At 42.7% G+C, this 23,514-nt stretch overlaps 1 protein-coding gene across 3 annotated transcripts in view; it reads left to right on the top strand.

The window, feature by feature from the left end:
• Positions 1-23,514, top strand: part of fbxw7 (F-box and WD repeat domain containing 7) — a 109,701-nt gene that overhangs the window by 13,849 nt on the left and 72,338 nt on the right. Inside the window, exons 1-3 of one of the 3 annotated variants that reach the window (XM_061770437.1) lie at positions 9,680-9,847; positions 18,590-18,838; positions 21,132-21,644. In XM_061770437.1, coding sequence (XP_061626421.1) covers positions 9,695-9,847; positions 18,590-18,838; positions 21,132-21,644 — 915 coding nt within the window. In that variant the 5' untranslated portion in view covers positions 9,680-9,694. Of the gene's footprint in view, positions 1-9,679; positions 9,848-12,604; positions 12,785-18,589; positions 18,839-21,131; positions 21,645-23,514 lie in introns of those variants that run through there. The other 2 variants (XM_061770436.1, XM_061770438.1) reach the window with 2 other exon arrangements.

Here is a 23,514-nt window from a genome sequence, read left to right as displayed (position 1 = left end):
AAACATTTTTTTAATGGAAAAATAGCACTCTATAATATTGTACTTAAAACAGAGTAATAACATAATAATAACCGAGGAGCTGTATAATAGTCATGCAGACACAATGAAGAAGAATAGTACTTCTATTGTAAGTGACTCAGTAAGATGCCGTAATATTAGTCATTTTTCCTAGAGGATGGAGAATATATGCCTGTGAGTATTGTTTTAGCTGCATTGCGTGTTTGTGTTCCGATATCCGTTGCCTCTGAAACTGCGACTATCGATGCTACCCTGTAGCTGAAGCATCTCAATGCCGTTTTGCATTGGTTGTTAGCATGAAACTAAGCGGACGTTTTCATAAAAGAAGCTGTTTTAAATGCACGTCTAATTCTTTGTTATATGTTTAGTGTGACAGTAAACTTCAACTGAGAGTGGCATTAAAAACAGTGTGAAGCTTCTTTTTTTTTAATTTTTTTAATGCGTTTTCATTATGTGCCAAACTGCTGCAGAGCCGCTTATTAAGAAGTGAGTTGAATTGAGTTCACTTATTTAACGTCACCATATAGTGCTCGTATTTCAAGTTTGCGCTCACAAGTCAAAACGAAAAATTGTCCAAATGATGGCTTGTATTGCGTAAGTCGGGTCACTCGTATCTCACACCACTGCATCATAAATCCGTTTAATAATATAAACAAAAATGGAAAAAAATGCATGATGATGTATATAAAAAAATGATATACAAAAGTAAATGTAGAAAAAGAAGTTACTCATTGTTCAAGTACCTGTCCACGTAGTTGCTACACGCCCACTCATCTCAGGAAAAATGGCGGTCACAAGGCGGCTACGTCATGTGCAAAGCTTTGCGTTTACCTGCCAAACACAGACAATTTGAGGAATAAATGGCCTAATTCATATTCCCAAGTATTTTGGAACCAGAGTTAAGATGTGTTTGGGCCCATTTCGTGGAAGATGGCTTCAGAAACATAAGCTTTCACACACTGCTGGAAGTGTATTGGAATGAGAGAGCCTTCTGGGCAGCCGCCACCAAGCCATGCAAATACAGTATGTAAAACCATACGTCTTGTTTTGCAACAATACTTACAGTTAACAAGATTTATAATGTAATTGTGGATTTAACAGTGAAGCTTGCCTTGAGCCGGCCGGTTATGTTGAAGTGATCGAATGGGACCTGCGCTGCGCCTATGAAAATAGCCCCCTCTCTTTTATTTCACCAATGTCCACTCCTCTGTGGTGTTGTGGGTAGTGGGCCAACAATCCATCGCTTGGTGAATTCTGCTGCACAATGATGTTAAGATGGAATGATCCAAACACAAGGTCGCTATAAACAAGAGTGTGATATATATAGCGAAGCTGTTTTACATATTTACATTGATAAGAACAATCCAATCAGAGCAAACATTATTTACATGTTGCATATTAATGAGAAATCCGCCCGTCTCAACTGCCAGGTGAAAAAGAGCAACTTTGGAAACTTGAAAAAGGACTTCCTTGGCATTTTCAACCCAAATTATCTTGAAAACCTGATAAAAGGACATCAAAGTTTGTTAAAACAAATGTTGGGAGGGCACCTTTAATTGAGTGTCATGAGAAAGTCAAGCACTGTCCAATGAAACTAAAGTAAAACTGCCCACACTTTAAAGACGACTGATGCTGTACTGATATGTCAATATAGTGAATTGTCAAGGACGGTACGTTTCCGTTGTTCTGCTTGACCGTGGGTGAGTCGTGCACTGTCGCAAACTCCAAAGAACTCAGCAGTTATGAATTCCCTCTCTATTTACTCACGGCATTTGTCTCCGCCAACGTGCTGAGAGGTCCAATTTCAAAATAAAAGCGTAATATATTACTGCATTGGACCTCAATGCCATTTTCGGATTTTATTTTGAAGCTGGCACCGGAGCGCAGTGCCGGAGCTTAATGAAGCCTTAACCATAGGTTTGCCCCCTGGTGGCTGGCTGACTAGGTTGCAGGCACTGCTACAAATGAAGCACTTTTCACATGCAGCAGCGCTCACATTTTAAATGTAAAAAATCGCCGACGATCAGGGTCATTTAATCATGGCAACCAAAATCGCGAACTCAATTAAAATGCGATTAACTGTGCAGCTTTGATGTGAAGCAACAGAAAGACATCAGTCCGTGGCTTATTTCTACACGACGACGCGTGTGGACTCAGGCGTTTTGACACTTCGTCACTCGTGCTTTTGGAGACCCTTCCGAAAACAGGAAATCCCCAACAAACACGCTGGGGCAGGAAGCTGCCACTGCAAGATGAGAGAGAGAGGTCAAGTCTGCTTTTGTCGTGAGCCAGGCTCACTGAGCATAACAAATTGAATGAGATGCTGTAGCAAAAATTGTGCCCTTACAAAGTTAATTCATTTTAATGCTCACTTTTGTCAAAGTGGTACTCATTTAACAATGTTTTATTGTGGTGGTACTTGGCAGTAGTGTACTACCCGTGTGTGGCTAAATAAGGTCACCCAAATATTAGAAACGGCAAACCGCATTTTGACTAATTTGCAAAATAGTTTCTCCACCAATGACTTGGAGACAAGGCAGCGCGTATATCTGCCACGACACTGTCTGAAATACTATCATGAAAGCCAAGAATTTTGTCGGATTCACAAATTAGCGTAAAGCAGGGTAGAGTGAACCCCACGTTTTGTGGCGGATAGGGAGGGACCTTGCAAAAACGGAGATGATCGTGACGCACCGATACAATGCATCTAGAATGTACGCAATCATGAGCCCATGTTACATAGATGACTGTATTCTGTAGTTAAATTCTACAACACAAAGCACCTTCACATAAGGCTCACCGATAGTTCAAATAACAAGCTAGCACAAACAGGCAAACAAATAAGCAAAGCAGAAACTTACTTACAAGGACCAACAGAAATATCTCAAACACAGATGAAAAACATTACACCAAGATTAACTAACGTTCTGTTTATGTCACAGAGTTTCTGGCTCCACCGCAGTGTTGACCACACACACACACACACAAATTTGCAAGCGGAAATATTGTTTAACGTTGACGATTATCTGCCCAAACATTTTCTGAGCAGATTGGCGAGTAAAAATCACCCTATATTAACACACTCCACACCACAGGAAAATCACTTAGCAGTGTCTTTGTTTTGCTGACTCTGATTGCTATGGAAAACGCTCAAATTTGGCCCGATTGTGAGTATGTCTACTCCTACAAACCAGCTAATTTCAGCAAGACAAAAAACAGGATGGGGAAGCGAGAGACTTGTTCGTTGAAGATAATAAATAGTCCATAGTTGTAAATGTGAGGGTGCAAAAATATGGCCTTATTCTTGTAAGGGTGACTTTTTTTATACTGACAAAATACTTCTGTGTTCTTGGAAAAAAATTGACTGAGAATGTTCAATTTTTCTTATTGTAACTGACTTTTTTTCTAAAATAGGAAACTTTAAATTCCTATCGCATTTCGGGGTACACATGGTAGGTTTAATTGCAGATGCAATTAGGATTATGAGGGTGTCCGTAAAAAAACTGTAGCTGGTCCTTAAACACAAAATGAATTATCCATAAGTGTGAATGCTTGTCTATGTGTGCGTTTGACTGGTGACCAGTCTTCTTTTTCCAAAATCCTTCTCATGAGAGAACAAGCGCTATAGAAAGTGGATGGATGGATTGAAAACAGAGTGCGTAACGTAGAAGTGCATCCCTCATGAGGTATTTGGGACCTCCTTTAAATGGAAAAACAAAAAAAGTCTCTCTTATGGCATCGGAGACTTTTGGAAGCTCTTATTTTGGTTCTCGGTATACTCTATAACATGTCCTGGCCGCCACAGGTATCTTCTCATGTTGAGCAAATGTGACTTTTTAGTGACAAAGTCATCACGCAGCACGGGGCGTTTTTAACAAGTGCTGACTCTGATGCCACCTGCAGAAACACCAAATTAATGATGGCACTTTACCACCTTTGGCGGGTAGAGTGCAGCCAAGCCAGAGGAGGAAGTAGTCTGCAGTTGATGTCAAATTTCATCACCTGTAATGAGAAATAATTAAGATGATTTGAAAAGATAGGCTTCAATTGTCTGCTGGAGTGAAAACGTTATGATGACTCGTGTTTGCGAGCCTGTTGTCGTGGCCTCTTCGATTCAGTGACCACTCTGCTGTTTTGGATCAATATGCGGAGGCAGCGAGCTGACACTGTGAAAAGCCACATTCATAAATCATGAACCCTCTTTTCCTGTATTTGCTAGGAAAAGACCGTAACGGTAAATAGGATTTTTGCCCCCTTCCCCCACTCGGAGATGACGCTCAAACTGGACTCGTTCAGCTTCGTCTTTAAGACGCGCTGTTATTGTCAAAGCAAAAAAAGAGGCAGTGTGTGGGCAGCTTTTTCGTGTGAGAGTGTGTCCATGCGGCTGACGGTGACATCGGTGCATTGACTATTGTCTTTTGGTCAGCACATACCCGAAAAGACACTTCCCTAGTATCTTCTTACCTTGTTCTGTTTAGCTGAGGTGACAGCCTTTAGTTGGCCCTCTTGAGTCTCCTTTATGACAGTAACACTGCCATTTTTAATAGCTTGTGTTTGTGTACAAATAGTCTCTGCAGTGCCTGCCCCCCCCCATCAAGTGTCAAATTACACAACCACGTAATCTTTTGTGAGCTGCCTGTCATAAAATGTGTCTATGAACAAGCTGTTGAGATTGTGATGTCACTATTGCGCTCCTTTACGTCCTCCCGCCTCCACACCGTTCATCTGCCCATGACTTGGAAGCTGGAATGGGCGAGGGGCTGCCGTTTCTTTGATTGCCAAGATGATACTGCACTAACCTGTCAGAGCCAACAACTAAGCCGCACGCGGTGTTGTTGGATGCTGAGATTACCGTTATCTTCTGATATGGACACGTACCAAGTTCTCGACGGGGGGAAAAAGTGTCCCCTGTATGCAGCACATGAAGAATTGTCAATTTCTTTGAGCCACTGAGAACTAGTGGGCTAATGAATTTGTTTGTCTTTTTGCAGGTATTTATATTTTGGCAATTTTTCATGAAAGTTGAAAAATAATATTCACTCATACTAATATGCAGACGCACTAGCACCCAAGCATGCTTAGTTTGTAACTCTTCCATCAATCTCTGAGCCTCACTTTCTGGGATGTTTTTGCAGGAAGTTTCATGGGTGCCGTCATGTTGGCAATGGAAGTTGTCCCAGTATTGCACCGATGAATCAGGAAAAGTGCTTCGTGCAACCATCGACTGCTCCCTATATGTCAAAGTTGCACAGCATGACCAATTGACCCACGCTTAAGCAAACTGTTACACAAGTAGTGTTCTTTGTTGATGTGTTAATTTATCCATTATTTTATAACGCATGATCAGTTCAGTAGTCAAGGAATAAAAGGCAGTGTACTATTCAAAAGAGTTGTTTGAGTCCCAGTGAACTGGAAATATGTTATTCAGTACAGTACAAAATGCAGTTTTAGAGGTCATTTTGAGAGAGGACAAAAAGTTGCTCTTTTTATGCACAAAACGCATCTTGAAACTGCGCCGAACCGTGGCACCGACCTTACCGTGGGTTACCTGTACCGTGCCACCCTAAGCATCATACAACCACGGGATCCGCGAATACAAAAATAAGCTGCTGGTGGATGAGAATAGCTCTGACTTCTTCTGGTCTTCAAAATATTCACACCAGAGCGACCATGGGACGAGTAGCGAGGAATGAGGGCAGCAGCGTAACGTGCCATTTTGCCGGACATTTTTTTTATGACTAATGATGCGCGGCAAACACTTCATGTCTTCGTATTACCCACCACACTTGTCGCAGTACAGCATATGGTCGTACTATGCTACAAGCATGTGGAAATACTTTACCAAAAATAAGACTGGTACCACAGTCACTTGCAAAATATGCAAGTCTATTCTCGAATACATATGAAAGCCTAAGCCTAAGTTGAATGTTTTTGGAGGCTGGCTGTGATGTGGCGCCTTCCAGCACACTCGCTATGCCATGACACACGAGACGTGACTTAGTCAGCCTCCAATTCTGCAAGTTCTCCCACTGAAGATAAGAGAGGGCCTGTCATTTTCATCATATGTATACCTCACCTATGAGAGACAAGATGAGAAAAGAAATCCAGGAAATTGATGAGCAAATTATGGTGGAAAATAAATATTTGGTCAATAACAAAAGTTCATCTCAATACTTTTTTTATATACCCTTTGTTGGCAATGACAGGGGTCAAACGTTTTCTGTAAGTCTTGACAAGGTTTTCACACACTGTTGCTGGTATTTTGGCCCATTCCTCCATCCAGATCTCCTCTCGAGCAGCGATGTTTTGGGGCTGTCGCTGGGCAACACAGACTTTCAACTCCCTCCAGAGATTTTCTGTGGGCTTGAGATCTTGAGACTGGCTAGGCCACTCCTGGACCCTTACGAAGCCACTCCTTCGTTGCCCGGGCGGTGCGTTTGGGATCATTGTCATGCTGAAAGACCCAGCCACGTTTCACCTTCAATGCCCTTGGTGATGCAGGGAGGTTTTCAATCAAAATCTCCCGATACATGGCCCCGTTCATTCTTTCCTTTCCACGGATCAGTGGTCTTGGTCCCTTTGCATTAAAGACAGCCCCAAAGCATGATGTTGCCACCCCCATGCTTCACAGTAGGTATGGTGTACTTTGGATGCAACTCCGCATTCTTTCTCCTCCAAACACAACAAGTTGAGTTTTATTTTGGTTTCATCTGACCCTAATGACATTGTCCCAATCGTCTTCTGGATCATCCAAACGATCTCTCGCGAACTTCAGACTGGCCTGGACTTGTGCTGGCTTAAGCAGGGGGACACCTCTAGCACTCCCTGGCGGCGTAGGGTGTTACTGCTGGTAGCCTTGGTTACTTCGGTCCCAGCTCTCCGCAGGTCTTTCACTAGGTCCCCCCGTGTGGTTCTGGGATTTTTGCTCACCGTTCTTGTGATCATTTTGACCCCACGAGGTGAGAGCTTGCGTGGAGCCCCAGATCGAGGGAGATTATCAGTGGTCATGCACGTCTTCCATTTTCGAATAATTGATTTCTTCACACCAAGTTGCAGATTCAGTCTACAATTTTGTTTCTGGTGTCCTTTGTGACAGCTCTTTGGTCTTGGCCATAGTGAAGTTTGGAGTGTGACTGTTTGAGGTTGTGGACAGGTGTCTTTTGCACTGATAACGAGTTCAAACAGGTTCCATTAATACGAGGTAGGTAACGAGTGGAGGACAGAGGAGCCTCTTAAAGAAGTTGTTACAGGTCTGTCTTCCTTGTTTGTAGGTGACCAAATACTTACTTTCCACCATAATTCCTGAAAAATCCGACAGGGATTTTCTTAAGGTTTGTTTTTCTTCTCATTTTGTCTCTCCTAGGTGAGGTATCCCTATGTTCAAAATAACAGGCCACTCTCATCTCCAGTGGGACAACTTGCACAATTGGTTGCTGATGAAATACTTTTTGCCCAACTGTATATCAGAGTGGGGAAAAGAAGCCTTTCTGCAAATCACGTTTGTGCTTATAGCTTATGCGCTTTCATTGTTTTAGGGCCCATCAGTATTTAGGTCAAACAGCTTTTGAGTTTATTTTCGAGGACTGCTCTTGCCAGATGTACATTTTAATCAACTTTGCACGCTGTGTAATGTTGGTACTTTCCCCCGGTACACACAATATTTCTACAGATTATCATCATCATTTGGTTCTGTTGACTAAATATGCCAAGCATCACCTTGTCTGACTCGTTGCATTCATTGGTGTGGCGTCTAATCGAAAAACGTAATCTCGTTCTCGTGGGTTGTTTCATTACTTGCCGTGCCTTTCTCCTGACACAATGCCGGCAATAGGGAGGACAGGGAATCGATCAGCGTAATGCCTGAGCTATTAATATCACACTGATGCTGCGCATCCTTTTCATAGAGAGTCAACCTATCTCCCCCGTACCCCACCACCCCAACCTTCAATGGCATCCGGTTACTATCGGGGTCTCGTCATCGGCCGGTGTCGCAAAGGCAGGAGGAAGCGGTATTAATACTTGTCTATTATTGCGTTGCTGCCAAGACAACTTTTAAAAACGGCTATCAAAATGATACAATTTGGCTGACTTTTGAATGTTTGTGTCCGAGTGAGACAATTTAACCACCCGGTTTTGACCAACATTGTCAGTCTGCTCAAAGCATTGCTTAAATTGCCCTTTGTTGCTGTCACTTGGTTTGTTACAACAAAGTGCAGACCATTGACTCTTGTCTTGACCAGAATGTTTCACGCCCCAACATTAAAGTAGGAGTCATACCTCAAACCATTACGTACATTAGCCAAGGCTGTTGTCACTTGGTTTATTAAAAATCAAGTGACAACCATCAATTCTTGCCCTGACTGCGTTTAGTCTTCACTTGTATTCAAAATCAACCGAAAAGGCAAGCGTTGGTCTGAACCAGAACTACATCTCATTTTGTTTTTCTAAAAACACTTTTATGACACTATCCAAGGTGTCGTCACACGGTTTGTTAAAACGAAGTAATTGCAATCAACTTATGTCCTGGCCACCTCGTCATCCAAACAGCGTGAAGGGGGGAGGTTTGATCTGAAGCAAAAGTAGGTCTTATTTCACATTTCTGTTTTAAAAAATATAAATGAAGTGCTGTTTTAGCATATACGTTATCGAATCGCGTCATCATTTGGTTTATTAGAAGACTGATGGTGGTTTGTCTAAGCTCGTCTTCAAAACTAAGTAGTTATTTGGGGAGATTTTGTCTGAAGTGGAAGTATGTGCTCGTCTGTCACACTGTTTTTAACAATATCAATACACTTGTCTTCGGGTGTAGGAGAGCAAAGTGACAACAATCAACCGTTCGCAGGATCTCCTTTTGCCACTGAGAAATGAGATTGAGACGAGTTCCCGAGATCCAACCACTCAATGGGCCTCTTCCCTCCATATTTTGTAGGCTCTCTGTGTGGAATGGCTCAGATAACCTCCAGTGAGCACATTTCTACATTTTCATACAAATAAAAGCGGTCATCTGCTGCATCGTGACAGATAACCAGGGTAATCTCGTGTGCCCCGTTGTCGTCGGCTTCCTAACTACTTTACCCCCCCCCCCACCCGCGCCACCCTCCTCCTCCACAAGCGTACCAGCGCATGCAAAGTGGCTTTGGATTTCTCATATGATTCTGCCAGCCCGCCTGCCCACACTCCCGATTAAAGGAAGCGTCTGGAGCTCAAATGTCATTCGGATGAAAGCACTTTTATCGGCAACTTGGAGGAGCTCAGTCTGAGTGTAGCCGGTTGTGGTGGTGGTAGGGTGCGTGTGCGTACGCGTATGTGTGTGTATACAGTGGTGGACGAGGATCGCGTCCTCAGTGCACGGCGACCGTAGTCGGGAGAGGAGCCAGACATCGTCTTTTGTTGTCTTTGCAACATCAGGTGAAGGTGTTTTGTGGATGAAAGTGGATTCGATGGGGAAACAATCACAAGGGATTTGCAGCAAGAAACTACTTCTAATGTTAGTGTGCGGATATAAGTGGCAATCTGTGGCTGGGGGAGAACCTAATCAATGCCACGGCGTACCCAAGAAACCTGCGCCATGCGGAATACAACGCAGAAAAGGAGTCGGAAGTGAGGACAACTAAAGTGGTTACACAAACGACAGGAAGGGGTGGTCTTTATTTTTACATTTTTTGGAGCTCCCCTAATGAGCAGGTGGATGTGCGGCTGTGGTTGCAGCATCATCTCCTCTCTGATGAAGAGGCTGGGCCGCACGGCGTGCTGCTCGGACCTGCTCTCCTGCAGCCGCACTTCGGAGCAGCTGCAGCAGCTTGCAACCGGTGGCCGGCCCAAATGCAAGGTAACGGCGCTCACATTTGCGTCTTGCCCGTGAGTAGTCAAAAAGTCTTCAGTGGCATACACACATACTTGGGTATATGTTGAACAGATGCATCTCGCCTGTTCGAAGCTAATTTTGCTGAGGTTGTTCGTGGAGGAAGTTGTTACAGTCTTCGCCACTGGTGTATGTTTTTCTCTGCTGAGTGGCTATTCAAATCGAAATTTGAATCACTTAAGATAACCGTTATTAAGTATAATGTTGCAAGATAAGTTTAAAATCATCAATGTAGGCAAGTCTCAATATCTTTTGCGGAGCCTCAATTGCACACTCTTGGTTGGCCACAGTATGGCTCTCGGGCTCTGTCCCTGTACTCCAAATGACACACAACGTTATATCAAAAATTGCAATTCTTCACCCCAAAGCAGATGTCGGTCACGGTACCAAGACTTCCCTCTGGGAGGCAGTGTGGTGCCACGGGGCATCCAGATTCCATAACTTTCGCTAACACCGCCATATTGCTTTGGGCTGTACGTGAATATTTGTGCAGCCCTGGGAAAAAAACACAAACACAACTTTCATTTAAACATCTTTCTTGATTCAAAGGATTTTTAGCTTTACTCACTTTTTTTTTTTTTTTTTTTTTTTGGAACGTACCGCTGTGATTCTGAACACAACTGTCCATGTCATTTGCGATCTTGTATCAGTATGACATGGCGTAGCCCTTCCAGGCCTTGACTTCAAATTGCACAAAGCACAGTGGCCTTGTGCATCTGCTTCGGTGCTTTGAAACAATTCTTCCACTCGAGCAAGTGTTGCATCAGCGAGCAGGACAGTAATTGATTATTTAATGGAAGCGGCAGCCTTGACAACAGTGGGCTAGAACTCAGTCTTTTAAAATGGATTACTTCAGACATCCAGCAGTGATTGCTGCTCCTCCTAAAGTGGGCAAACTAATTCTTTTTCCCCCGAAAGGAACAAGTAACAAAAATTGCACGTTTGCGTAGCTGTGGACGGAGTTTCTTGTATTTCCTCTGTCTGTCCGACAGGTTGGGAGGGTACCCAGAAGCTCATTTCGCGTCAGCCAGATTGCTTCAGGGTAAAGGCCTCTTTCACAATAGAAGTTACAAATTCTCAGAGTTTCGAAGGCAATTTATGCTCTCACAATTAACAATGGAAATGCTCAAAGGAAAATTGGCATACCACGATTGCATTGGTATCTATGTAAATGTGAAGAGAGAACACTATCAATGATTTTGAGGACATCACACTTGTTTTTGAAAGACATTTGCAATTTCTTTTCACAATTTAAAAGCATTCCCATGCGTGACATGAGTTTGTCAAAATACCCCAAGCATCCATAATGTATTACACTTTACACACCCGAGCATTTGTGTGTTTGCTGAAATTAGCCTCTTTTGTTCTCGTTTCATGCAGGCGAGCAACTGTATGCGCCACCCTATGTACTCCTTGGCCAATGGTGTGTCCAGCCTTTGTCACCATGACGACCGAGGGCAGGGCTACGGCATTGACATTTGAGTGGCTTCTACTTGCCAAAGCAAAGTGTGGAGGGGAAAAATAGCAAGCACTTCATGCACTAAACTTTGTGTATGCAGCACATGGACACTTTTTTGGTGCATCCTGTTTTGCCTTTTTTTCCCCCCTATATAAATGTTTCTTAACTTAAAGATGAAATGTCAATGTTTTGAACTTAGTAGTTAAATACAACTGAACTGGACTTGGCCAGAGATACCACTGGAGGGAGCCCGCGTGCCACACTGGTCAAAAGCCTCCTCCCTGTTTATTGAAGTGGTTTGCATTTGGTCAAGTGGCCAGCATCGTTACTGGCTATGAGTACTTGGGTGCCTTTGTGGAAAGTCAATCTTTTCGATTCTCTGAAGGACACACACTTGTGCCATTTCTTGCCTAGCGTCCCACACATTTCATCCATTTCTTGAAGTTTCAACATATAGTTGTTTTTAAGATTATTGTGGCCATTTTCTCACAATAAATTTTGTCAGTAACATCGATGATTTGAAGATTTTGTCTTTTTTTTTTAACCGCACAGATAAACACGTCAAGTATGGTACCCTTTCTATTTTATTTGTCTTCATTTAGAAAACCTGTAAGGGAGGAAAAATGGCACCTGCCGCATTTGCCGTTAGGTTAATTGTGCGGAAAGCGCTAACGTGAGCGCTAATGGTCGCTAGACCGTCTCTAAAAGCCCTGTGATTGAACGTCGACCAGAATTACTTCCAGGTCCTTGATCAAACTCTACAGAATAAATCTTGGTTGGGTGTGCGTCATGATCAAACATTTAGACAAGGACATTGTTCTTTGCTGACTTGAAGGTTCTTTTACTGTTTTTTTTTTTTTTTTGTTTTTTTTAAATGTCTCAATGGCCTTGGGCTTTCCTATCACTCGGAAGCCCTTTTACCATATGAAACCTCACAAGCACTGAGGTCCTCCGATTGTGGCCTTTTAGTCATCCCCGAAAACATGCACTTACGGTGAGCCCGCGTTTCAGTTGGAGAACCTCAGGGCTGCAGTTTTTAGGTACGGGCTCGAGGCCCACCTTTTTAATTTCGCTTTGAACTCCAATGTATTTGCTTGACATACTTTTACTTATCTTGGCGTTCATTTCATCTCCATTCTTTCATCGGTATTTACCGCATCTTAACTGATCCTGCGTTTAGATTTTATTATATACAATTTTAGGTTTCATTCATAGATTTTAGTAATATTGAACTGTTTCCAGTGTTTCCTCACAGGGAGCCCTCTGCACTGGGAGCTGTGATGGGTCGTGGTCCTACCTCTTGGGGTCCCCAGTTGCCACGTGCGCAGGCTCTTGCTTCACGGGTGCACCGGGGGCTCCATCCCGGTGGCCTATGGTCCGGTCCTCGTGTAGACGGCTCCCTGAGATGGTCTTTCCTCAATTGGATGCTTTGTCCTCAGCCTCAGGTTATTAGGTCATTACAGTTTCATGTTTAATCTGTCTGTGTCCCCGTGGTATGATTTATTTTATTTACATTGATGAAAAGCGTTTACAAGTAAAGTTTGTTTGATTTGATTAGGGAGGGTCCTTGTCCAAATCAAGCCAGCATGCTGCCGCCCAAGTGCACCATTATCAGTCTGTGCACAACACCCAAGTCATGGCGTGTGCAACAGCTCTGGCCTGTTGCGTATGTGCAAGTGCTATTCTGGCACAGATAAACTGTATATCAAGACTATCGTCACTTTGCGCCAGGAGTTAGCTCTACAGTAATCCCTCACCTGCTATTCGGATTTTTGGAGGGGGAACCTATTCTCACTTGCAAACTCACGCTCGTGCACTATGCAATTCTATCCTTAAATACAGTCAATCAATGAATCTATATTTTTTCATTTTTCTCATTAGTAGTGTGCTGAAAAATAGCAACGAGGTCATCAACGAATTGACTTTGACACGACTGCAAAGTCTTGTCCTGCAACCAGTAGTACATGTGCAATTCAGGTGCATTTTTTCAAAATTCAATGATCTTTTAGCCATTTGTTTGCAAGGGTAATGTTGTAAGATCAGTTTGAAAGTAAACTGTTTCGGGGTCATACTTTGTGATGTGAAATTGTATTCTCACAACGAACACACTGTGCCTGCGCAGTGCATATTCTCCTTGTGCTTGTGTGGGTTTTCTACATGGACACTCCAGTGTGCGCTTTGCAGTTAGCGTTGGCTTTTTTTAGAGCTCGGAGCTGAAGTAACCATCACCTAGCAGCGCAACCCCTCGACGTTATGGTAACAAGCCATATTTGCCGTTGGCCCCACGGTAGAAGGGGAATGGCTCATTTCCTTGAGGCAGTACTAGAGCTGCAGCTATTGGCTATTTTAGTATTTGATGAGTATCATACTAAAAATATTGAATATCTACTGAATAATTGAGTACCGTATTTTCACGACCATAAGGCGCTCCGTATTAAAAGGCGCAGTCTCAGTTACGGATGGGGGCTATTTCTGTATAAGGCGCACCGCATTATTGGGCGCAGGCATGGTAAAACATATGCTAGCATGCATGCACGCTAAAACAATGTAAAACTGAGTTCGGTTGTACTTTATTGAAGTATTTAACAATGTACTCGTGTTATTTTTGGATCCATCCTCCTCCACAAATCCATCAAAGTCCTCTTCTTCTGTATCCGAAATGAAAAGCTGGGCAAGTTCTCCATCCAACACGCCGGGTTCCCTCTCGTCATTGTCGGAGTCAGTCTCGTTGCCGTGCGGCTCCTCAGAAACGATGCCCGCTTTTTCCGGAAGCTCGAACGACAGTGCGGCCCGAGCATCCGCAATCCATTCGCAAATTGTGGCGTAAAGCTGTGTTCGCCATCTGTCATCCATGGCTCCCACGCCGCTCGCAGCTTCACTTTGAGCGAGCGCCCTGTTTCCACCGATGTCCGGCGGTCGGAGTCTCCCGGAATGACGGCAAAGCTCCGAGTTATTGCACTCAGTGGAACGGTGACTCTAGAGACGCTTCTCCCGGCTGTTCTTTGCTCATGAATCCATTGCTCGGGCCACCTCGCCTTGTTTCCGCCGAAACTCAGCTTCGTCTTCTTGACTTGGCGAAGCTCGTTTTCCTGCTTCCTCCACTTGCGAACCGTGGATTCGTTGATCTTGAATTGTCTCGCGGCTGCTCGATTCCCACGTTCCTCCGCGGAATTTATAGCTTGCAGTTTAAACTGTGCTTTGTAAGCGTATCTCTTCGTAGGTGCAGTTTTTGGGGTTCCTTAGCCAAACCGATGTTGTTTTGCACAATGCACATACTCGATATAGCTCCTGGGGGCGTGCCTTTAGCCTCCTCCTTCACGCGCACCCTTCCCCCTTTAACGTCCGCACGCTGTCCTCAGCCACGTCCGCTTTTCTCTCTATACGAGCAGCGCGTCGGCAGGAAATGCTCCCAGTCAGTCGAGCGGAGCGCTCATCAAAGTCACACAACAACATTTACACATTTTGGAATTATAAGGCGCCCCGGGCGTCCATTTTGGAAAAAATGTACGACTTTTAAGTGCGCCTTATGGTCGTGGAAATACGGTATTTGGATAAACTATATTTATGCTTGGTTAAAGGGCAGTTATGAATACACACACCCAAAAAATCCCCTTCACTCAATAATGGAAGACCAATTGGTTTCCTTTTTTATTTATTAAATACACATTGTTCATAGCAGCACACTGTATTTTCTTGTGGAGAAAATATTTTCAGTTTGGAAATTTCAAACACAAAAATGAATAAAACATCCTTTTTAGTTTAAATTTCGGATTCCTTGTAAGTATAAAAGACATAAGGTATTAATAAAAAAAAAGGCATAACCAGCCTTTACGTTGTGCAGCTTGCATTTTAATATGCGGCGTGTCGGACCTCAAATGGTCAGGACCCCTTGACAGCATCACGATCGTACCCCCTTTTCAACGCCCCTGTTCACCATCGTAATAAACTAGCCGCAAAGTCGGAAGTAGTCATAATTAACAAAGCTACCCGTCGGCAGCGTTAATGTTATCTTGGTAAGGTACATAAAAGTTAATCTCACTGATTTGCACCACGTCAATTTGACCTCGTCTTCCGCAGCAGTTTTATCTTTGGCCAAAATTCTGCAAGATTGACTTGCTTGAGCGACGTTACTATTGTAATATGCAAGGTCTGTGTTACGATTCCGCAGCACCGGTGTTTGCCTTGCTGCTCATTCTGAAATGCTCCCAAACTTACTTCTCACATTGGTCTTCTCCTCCATCATCGCCATCTCCCTGCTCCTTGAATCAAATACTGCAGGTGCCAAGTGCGCTTCTGCCTCCTTCCCTCGTACATCACAATGCAATAAGCAGAGAAAATTCCTCAATCATGTTTTGTACTTGAGGTACTCGTTTCACCCCTAAACAGGACCACCCTCTCATACAGGCTCATTCCGGCAAGACAAAAATGTTCCGACCGTTTTAAAGTGTGAAAATGAAAATGCATGCGATCTCCTTCAAGTTACGGCTTGGCTCTACATTCTTGGCTACTGGTGAGTTGGCAAGTATGTGTCACTTCCTGTGCGCCCCATTTTGTAAGCCACGTGTCCACTGGTAAACAATACGTTGAGTGGCAACGGCAGCAGAAGCAAAAAAGAAAAAATGTCACCGCCAAATTGCATGAACTTAGCAAATTTTAACTATTCCTAGCCCTTCCTCCTCGGTGCTCCCGGTCATGGAACGGGGCTCCCGAGAGGGCCGTGCAATCTGAGATGTATCTGTTTCCCACCGCAGCGCCGAGACCATGTGCGCAAAAAGAGACTGCTGACATTGTCCGCTAAGTCAAAGGAGTGGTCTTTCTAAAGCACATGGAAAAAGGGTGCCAGCTTCCCAGAAATATTTTCTCATCTCTTACGACTTGAGAGCATTTTGGAAGTGTGTCTTCTTTGTCCCCAATGAAAGTGAGCTTAAAGACCCCATGTGGACCTTGAAATGCTTTTTAAAACCTGAATTTCTATTTCTTTTTGTAAACCAACCAGTTCAAGTTCTCTATATGAAAGACTATTTTTGACCTTCTGCAGTGGTTATTTTCCACACCTCGTCTGAACAAACGCATTGGTTTAGTAACCCAAATTTGTTCACTAACTGACACCAATGCACTAGTAAAGTCCTAATTACAGTAAATATTTGGATGAGAGAGAGTTTTTTTCTTTTGTGGCACAACATAAGGGACCGACTCTAAATAGAAAAATCAATGAATAGCTTCTGTGTGGAATTGGAGAGGCCAAGGAAACGAATCCAGATGGACTGTATTCAAGGTATGAATAGAGGAAGACACTTGCATTTCATCCTTTAAAACCATTACAATTGTCTGAAGCAGTGGATCGCAAACCTTTTATACCAAGTACCGCCTGTAAAAAAAAAAAATAAAAAATACTAATCGCTCCAAGTACCACCCTCGTGACCAACATTCAAATTCAGTACTCTAGTAGGCTTAAGTGTTCATCAAAAACGGGTTTATTTTTATAAAGTACATTTAATATACTGTGGTGGTCTGATTTGTTTTACCTTGATTTTACAGTTTGTTTGTGCATTGCAAATGCATTATTATCATTGTAACCCACTGTAACATGCAGTTTTAACATTAACACTAGGCTTAAATAGAAAACAATAAAAAAATCTATACTTAAATAATGATTCAATTCATTTAACAGCCAGCACACTCTCCACTTCTTCTTCTTCTCCTCTTCGCTGATATCAATGTCACTCACCAGGCCAGGCCCCCCCCCTTTTAAAGCCATACACATGCACAGATACTACAGTAGAACATGAGGATGTGACCCCAAGTGGACATCTGGAAGAAGTGCACCTCACATGCACGTTATGTTTAACAGTACAAAATAAAATTTTGGTAGAATGCTCGATTCTTGAAAAAAAAGAAAAAAGTATTCGATAGCTGCGGCCCTGGTAGCAATTCAATGATTTCATAAGTGTGACACACTATAGGCTTATATATATATATATATATATATATATATATATATATATATATATATATATATATATATATATATATTTTACACACACACACACAGAGATCATGCACATTTTAAAACATAGTCCTGTATGCAACTTAATTTTTGTTTTTGTGTGACTACTGTTGTTTTTTTTGTGTGTTTTTTTTTTTTACTGTGGGAAATGGGTCCAAATGGCTCTTGGAGTATTTTTGGTTGCCGACCCCTAGTCTAGAAGAATTCTGGACATGCTTCACGTGATATTTCGAAATATCTTAATCCAACTGTGTGAGCCGCATGTCCAATCAATGGATTTCTTGTAAATGCTTGAAAACACTGTGGAGACTGTGACAGAGACAAATAATGTGCCCTTGTATTTGTATTTATTCATTTAGTTTTTCACAAACTAAATCTCAAGACTGGTTGATTCCTGTTTTTCGGTGTTACTGGATGTTCGAAGCGTGCTGTTGCTCAAGGTGACCCTTTCGCACGCCTCCAATGCTGTGCAAAACCACATGCTGCTGCATGACATTCATTCTTATCTGAATTGTTCTTGTCCCTTTCAAGAGTGTTTATTGGGGGGTGTAATGGTGCACTAAACAAAGTGAGTGTTGGGTACATACATTGGTTTGAAGGTGACAATTTGGTTCTCATTTTCTCAGTAAGGCAAAAAAAAAAATCAATCATTTTGGGAAACTCCAAACCAGTGGTGGTAAATTCATATCAAATATTAAACCTGTCTCAATTATGTTATAAATACACAATCTGAAGAGCCCGGTTGAGGTTATTTAAATGTTGCTAGTTTTCTAACATATCAAACCATCCTTATAACATCATTACGTTTTCTAAATACACATAAACAATAAAAACAAATACAACCCCAATTCCAATGATGTTGGGAAGTTGTGTTAAACATAAATAAATAGAGAATACAATGATTTGAAAATCATGTATTTAATTGAATACACTACAAAGACAATATGTTTAATGTTCACACTGATAAACTTGATTGTTTTTAGCAAATAATCATTAACTTAGAATTTGATGGCTGCAAAAAGTTGTCGACATCCTTGCAAACTTTAATAATCAAATATTGGTTGCCAGCCAAAAGCTGCTTTGATTGTGATCTTATGTGGAGACTGCGTCTTTTGTGGCAATCCTTTTAATTGTGTGCTCCGCAATGTTGTGTCCATGTTTATGTGCCAGGTAGCTACACCATTTATGAGCTTCTCTTATTCGAATTCTGACTTGATTGTCACTTTTCTTTGGTCTCCTGCAGCATGTCAAGACCTTCTCCTCAGACAGCTTAGCGAAGGTGCAGGAGGTAGCAAGCTGGCTTTTGGAAATGAACCAGGATCTGCTGTCGGGGGGCAGCAGCAGCAGGCGGAGTCGAGGGTCGGGGGGTCCGGCGGCGAGAGGTAACGCCTCCTCCTCCGCCGTCCGGACACCCCGGCAGCCGGCCGAGGAGGGTGACGAGGATGAGCACATGAACCGGGTGCTCGAGGACGAGGAGCGGCCACAGCAACAGGTGAGGATGACGACATTTTTACAAACTTATAACAATAACACATAACACACACACACGCCGAACACCTCTACCTTTTGATCAGAGGTGATAAGCATCTGGCAGCTAGCCAGTCGGTGGCTAATTTTTTTTCGAAACCGTGGCGGGCCCCACACACACACACACAAAAAAAAACAAAAAAATCAATCAATCAGTTTAACACTTTTGATCGTACTGTGTGTAATGTGTTTCGATAATCTTAACACAGAACACCAAACACACAAAGATTTAGTTCCGTTGCCGATCTAAATATGATTAGATCAGATGATTACACACGTGGTTTCACAAAATCAAAGACACACTTGTGGATACGTGTGAATCTTTGTCGAGTGTTTCCTAAGGAATCTTGTAAAAGGGCGATGGGTATCCAAGAAAAGCTATTGACTTTGGAAAATACACACTTTTATGCAAAAAAACATTAGCTTTAGCGAAGACGTGCTTGTTTTCAGTTATGGCTGCGGCGTCGTTGCTGAGTAAGCGCAGTTTTATGACATTCCGTTTCACAAGTCGGCTTTCTCCGCAACTAGTTTTGGTCGTAAATATTGAACGTGTTCATTGTTTAAGATTGTCTGCCCCGACTTGTTTCAGAGCCTAACGTCGGGACAAATCCGCTCTTAACACACCTCAGACCTAAGAATAATCTTAGAATAACACATTTCACAATAATAACCTCTTTGTGCATATGGAGTCCAAATGTAAAAAAACGGACAGTTCTGTATGAACACAAAAAAATTAAAAGTGCATGTGAAGTAATACTAAAAGGATTTAACTTTCCTCCTGGAAGTTGTGAAAATAACAAATCTGCCTCGCACAAGAGCTTATTTTGTCTATTTCTTGGGTTCCGGATTTACAAGGGAATCCAAAATTCCCTCAAGCGCTAGTATCACGCTTCTGTTGCTTGCTTTGGTCGCCATATTGTTGTTGTTGGTCAATTGTGGCTTACGTGCATCCTGTGTGCATTCAACGTAAATCGTATGCACGGGGCCCCCCGCTGGCCAGGAGGTCATTGATTCAGAGGATGTGCGGAATGGATATTGAATTGGGGTATATATGGGAACGCTTTAGTTCAAACACTGATAATACGGAATGTATTTTGTTTTGTATTATAAGAATAGATCAATTATTTTGTCAATATAGTCAGCCAAAGCTGCAAGGAATGTTTATCAGTTTATTTTTGAAAGGGGACAATGCAATTTCAATTTCAACACATGAAGTACACATGGTTAAAAAAGCCAGAATTAGCCAGAAGGCTAGTTTTCATCTGTAGTAAAGTTATCAGTCATTTCACCATCGTTCCTGTCATACTCTGTTGCGTCTTTTTGTTTGCACATTTAGGCCCAAAGTCCTGTTTTTGTTTTATTTCCTCTTTTTAAAAGTTTTTCCTCGTGTTTTTGAGATTGCAGGGTGAAAGCTGCAGCTGGCTACTAGTGTGGACTGAAGGCGTGGCAACAATGGGGGAATGAAATGCCACTATTTTGAGGGTAATAAGCCCTGAGAACGCATTGAGAAAATCAAAAAAGAACTTCAAACTAGTTTTTTGTTTTTTTTTTGACTGGTAAATTCAGTTCAATATTTTGAATTATGAACTGAACTATAGTTCATTTTGGAATTATTAATTGAACTTTGATTTAGTTCACGTAGAAAAGGAACTTTCCCAACACTGAACCTGTATTATTTCACATTGCTATATATTTTGAAAAAAATGGCAATGCCATTTATTCAATTCTTTTATTTTTGCACAAAATCGCTCAGCCCTACTACTCTCAATGCTTCTAGCCAAGTGTCACAAAGAGAGAAACTCAAATGTTAGCGGCTAACAAAGGAAAGTCTACATCTTTGCTCGGCGTTCCTTCTTGTCAAACAGATTCAAATGCGAGCAGTTAACGTAGCAGTCTCTAGCTTCACTCTGTGGACCTTCTTGTCAAAAAAGGCTTGAAACCACCTTTTTAGAAATGCCTTTAGTTGGAATTCTTTCTTGTGGAAATCGTTTTTTTTTTTAGCTTTGTTTCTTTTAATGTTGCCCGGCTGCCGTTAGATGTACATCAGTGTTATGTCAATGTTGGACTCTTGCACTTGAGATAGTTTGTTTGATGTAAAGTGTGTTATAAATAAAATGTATGTAGGCTTGTGGCTAACGTAGCAGCCTGCATCTTTATTTGCTCAAACTCTGAGGTGCCACAGTTTTTTTAATTTATTTATTCCCCCCCCCGGCATGTTTAAATATGTAAAAATGTTATTGCTTTGTACGACTGTCCAGCCCGAGGCCTCACATGTGGACGTGGACAGAGGACCACCATGGGCACCTGGCGACCCTGCGCCAAGCAACGGCCCCCGGGGGGACAGTGGGGGAGGCGAGGAGGGTCCCCCCGGCAAGGTGAACCGGGGCGAGAAAGGACCCCGCTGGACGTGGAGGGCCGAGCAGAGGGAGCGGACGCAGGAGGACGACGAGGAGGAGGACGATGAGGAGGAGGAGGAGGAGGAGGAGGAAGAGGAGGAGACCAACAACAACAGCGGCAGTCACCGGGAAGAGGAGGAGGAGAGGACAGAGGGAGGGCAGGAACAGAGGAGGACGAGGGACGAGGAAGAGGGGGATGAGGAGGAGGAGATGGACCAGGACAGCGACGACTTTGAGCACTCGGCGGAGAGCGGGCGCGAAGAGGAAGAGGAGGATGAGGAAGCAGAGGAAGGGTTGATGTCTCCCTCCATCAGGAACAATGTGACGGTCGCCAGCAACAACGTGGGCTCGCACCAAAGCTCCTCCAACAAGAAGGTAAACTTGGCTCTCCTTGCATCTGGGCCAGTTTTCTTCACATAACCCAGCTGCATCTTATTTTCTAAAGCTTTGGCGCCCTCTTTAGACCACAGTGTGTTGCTGCGCCTGTGGCTTTTGATTGGCTCCTTCAAAATGTAATCTAGTTTTTTTGGTTTTTTTTAATAAGACAGATATCACAGTATAGTATTGTACCACATATAAACACTATTCCCTTTTTTCACCACACTTTCCTCCTTTTTCAGCGTTTTCTCCATCTTTTCATGGGCAGAGGTCTGCAGCTTATAAAGGATTTTGCCCTCAAACGGCAGGATAGCCTTTCGACTCCTTTTGCATCAGTATAGTACATATCGTAGAAGTACTACATTCGTACTGTTACGCCAAGTCAACTCCATGCGCACCCCATTCATGTTTTTGTATGATTTCAAGCTTTTATTCAATGGACATCATCCGCTTCTTCTCAGCACGCACTTTCCGAGGACCCAGTGTTAGAAAATAGAAATTTCGCAAAATACCGGCCCAAAAAACATAAAACAAACAAACTGTACACCTCCACTTTCACTGTGAGGTAACCCTGTCAACTAATGCTGGCCTGTAAAGTTTGTTGCCACCATCTACTGGCAGAGTGCCTGAGGCATTTTTGCTAGCAACACAAAGCCAAAAATCGACCGAGCGTCAGCTCGTGAGTCGAAAACGCTCTTAATTTATGGTACTTTGTCATGTTGCCACTGTAATTATTGTGGGGGAGTTTTAGGACTTTGGACTTGCTTGGCTAAAACTTATTAAAGACTCGACATAGACTTGAACTACGTGACATGACAATTCTTGCCTGTTTACATTTCAAAATACGTATTTTCAAGATAATGTGGCATTTGTTTTTTGTTTTTGAAAGAAGTTATTTTTGTGTAGCACGCACCAATCTGGCAACCGAACAGTCTGCAGTGATTCAGAGGGCAAGGGTTAGTTACCTCATGAAGCAAGTATCATGGAGGGAGCGCCCAAGATTATTAAATATGAATTCAAGGCTCGTATTTGATTAAATCAGGAAAATAGAATGACAACGTGCGAGATTTGCAACTCGGACACACGAAAATTAGGATGTCTAACTTCATCTGTTACTATAAAAGCCACAAAGGCAGGTAGCTATGTTAACTGGTCAAACATGAACTAAGCAGCATGTTAGTTATGCATTCAATTGAGAAGTAAAAGTTCTAGACTATACAGAGACTGGTTTGGGACCGTATTTTGAGTATTTAAACCTCCATGGAATGAGTCTCTTAGGTGAACTAAGTATGGAAGGGAAAAAACAACACATCGGTTTTTGTCAAATGACAGAAAAGGGCCCTCGGACAGCTACTTCTGTTTGACCCAGTTTTGTATCAGCTTTGTCCATATTTGGCTAAGACTTCTGATTTGTTGCCTCCGTGTAGAAGACCCACTTGTGAGAGCACACGCATTTATGTTGACAGTGCGAGCTCGGGAGCTGAAACGGAAGGCGGAGAGCTTCCCGAGTAACGTAGATAAGATCGAGAAATTCAAATGACCTGATTTCAGGCCTCTAGGCAGAAAACAGTCTGGAACTCAGGGGTGCGTGTAAGAATTTGATTCATATTTCACGTTTCCCGAGGTACCCTTGCGACAATATTACATCCCAAATACTAGAAAAAGTTGCTTTGGCAAAGCTGTGATTGTGTTAGTCCAGTGGTCCCTCATCATACTGTGGTTCACTTTTCGCAGCATTACTGTATCACAGATTTTTAAATCCTACATATCACATTTGCTATCACGGATTTTTCGCTATGTCGCAGAATCTTGCAGTGGTAATTTTTCAACATGGACTAATAATGCTAAAAGGAGAGACTAAAATAAT

This window comes from Phyllopteryx taeniolatus, chromosome 4 (assembly GCF_024500385.1).
Source record: "Phyllopteryx taeniolatus isolate TA_2022b chromosome 4, UOR_Ptae_1.2, whole genome shotgun sequence".
NCBI lineage: Eukaryota > Metazoa > Chordata > Actinopteri > Syngnathiformes > Syngnathidae > Phyllopteryx > Phyllopteryx taeniolatus.
The sequence above is the reverse complement of the archived record's forward strand: the minus strand, read 5'-3'. Positions and strand labels throughout refer to the sequence as shown.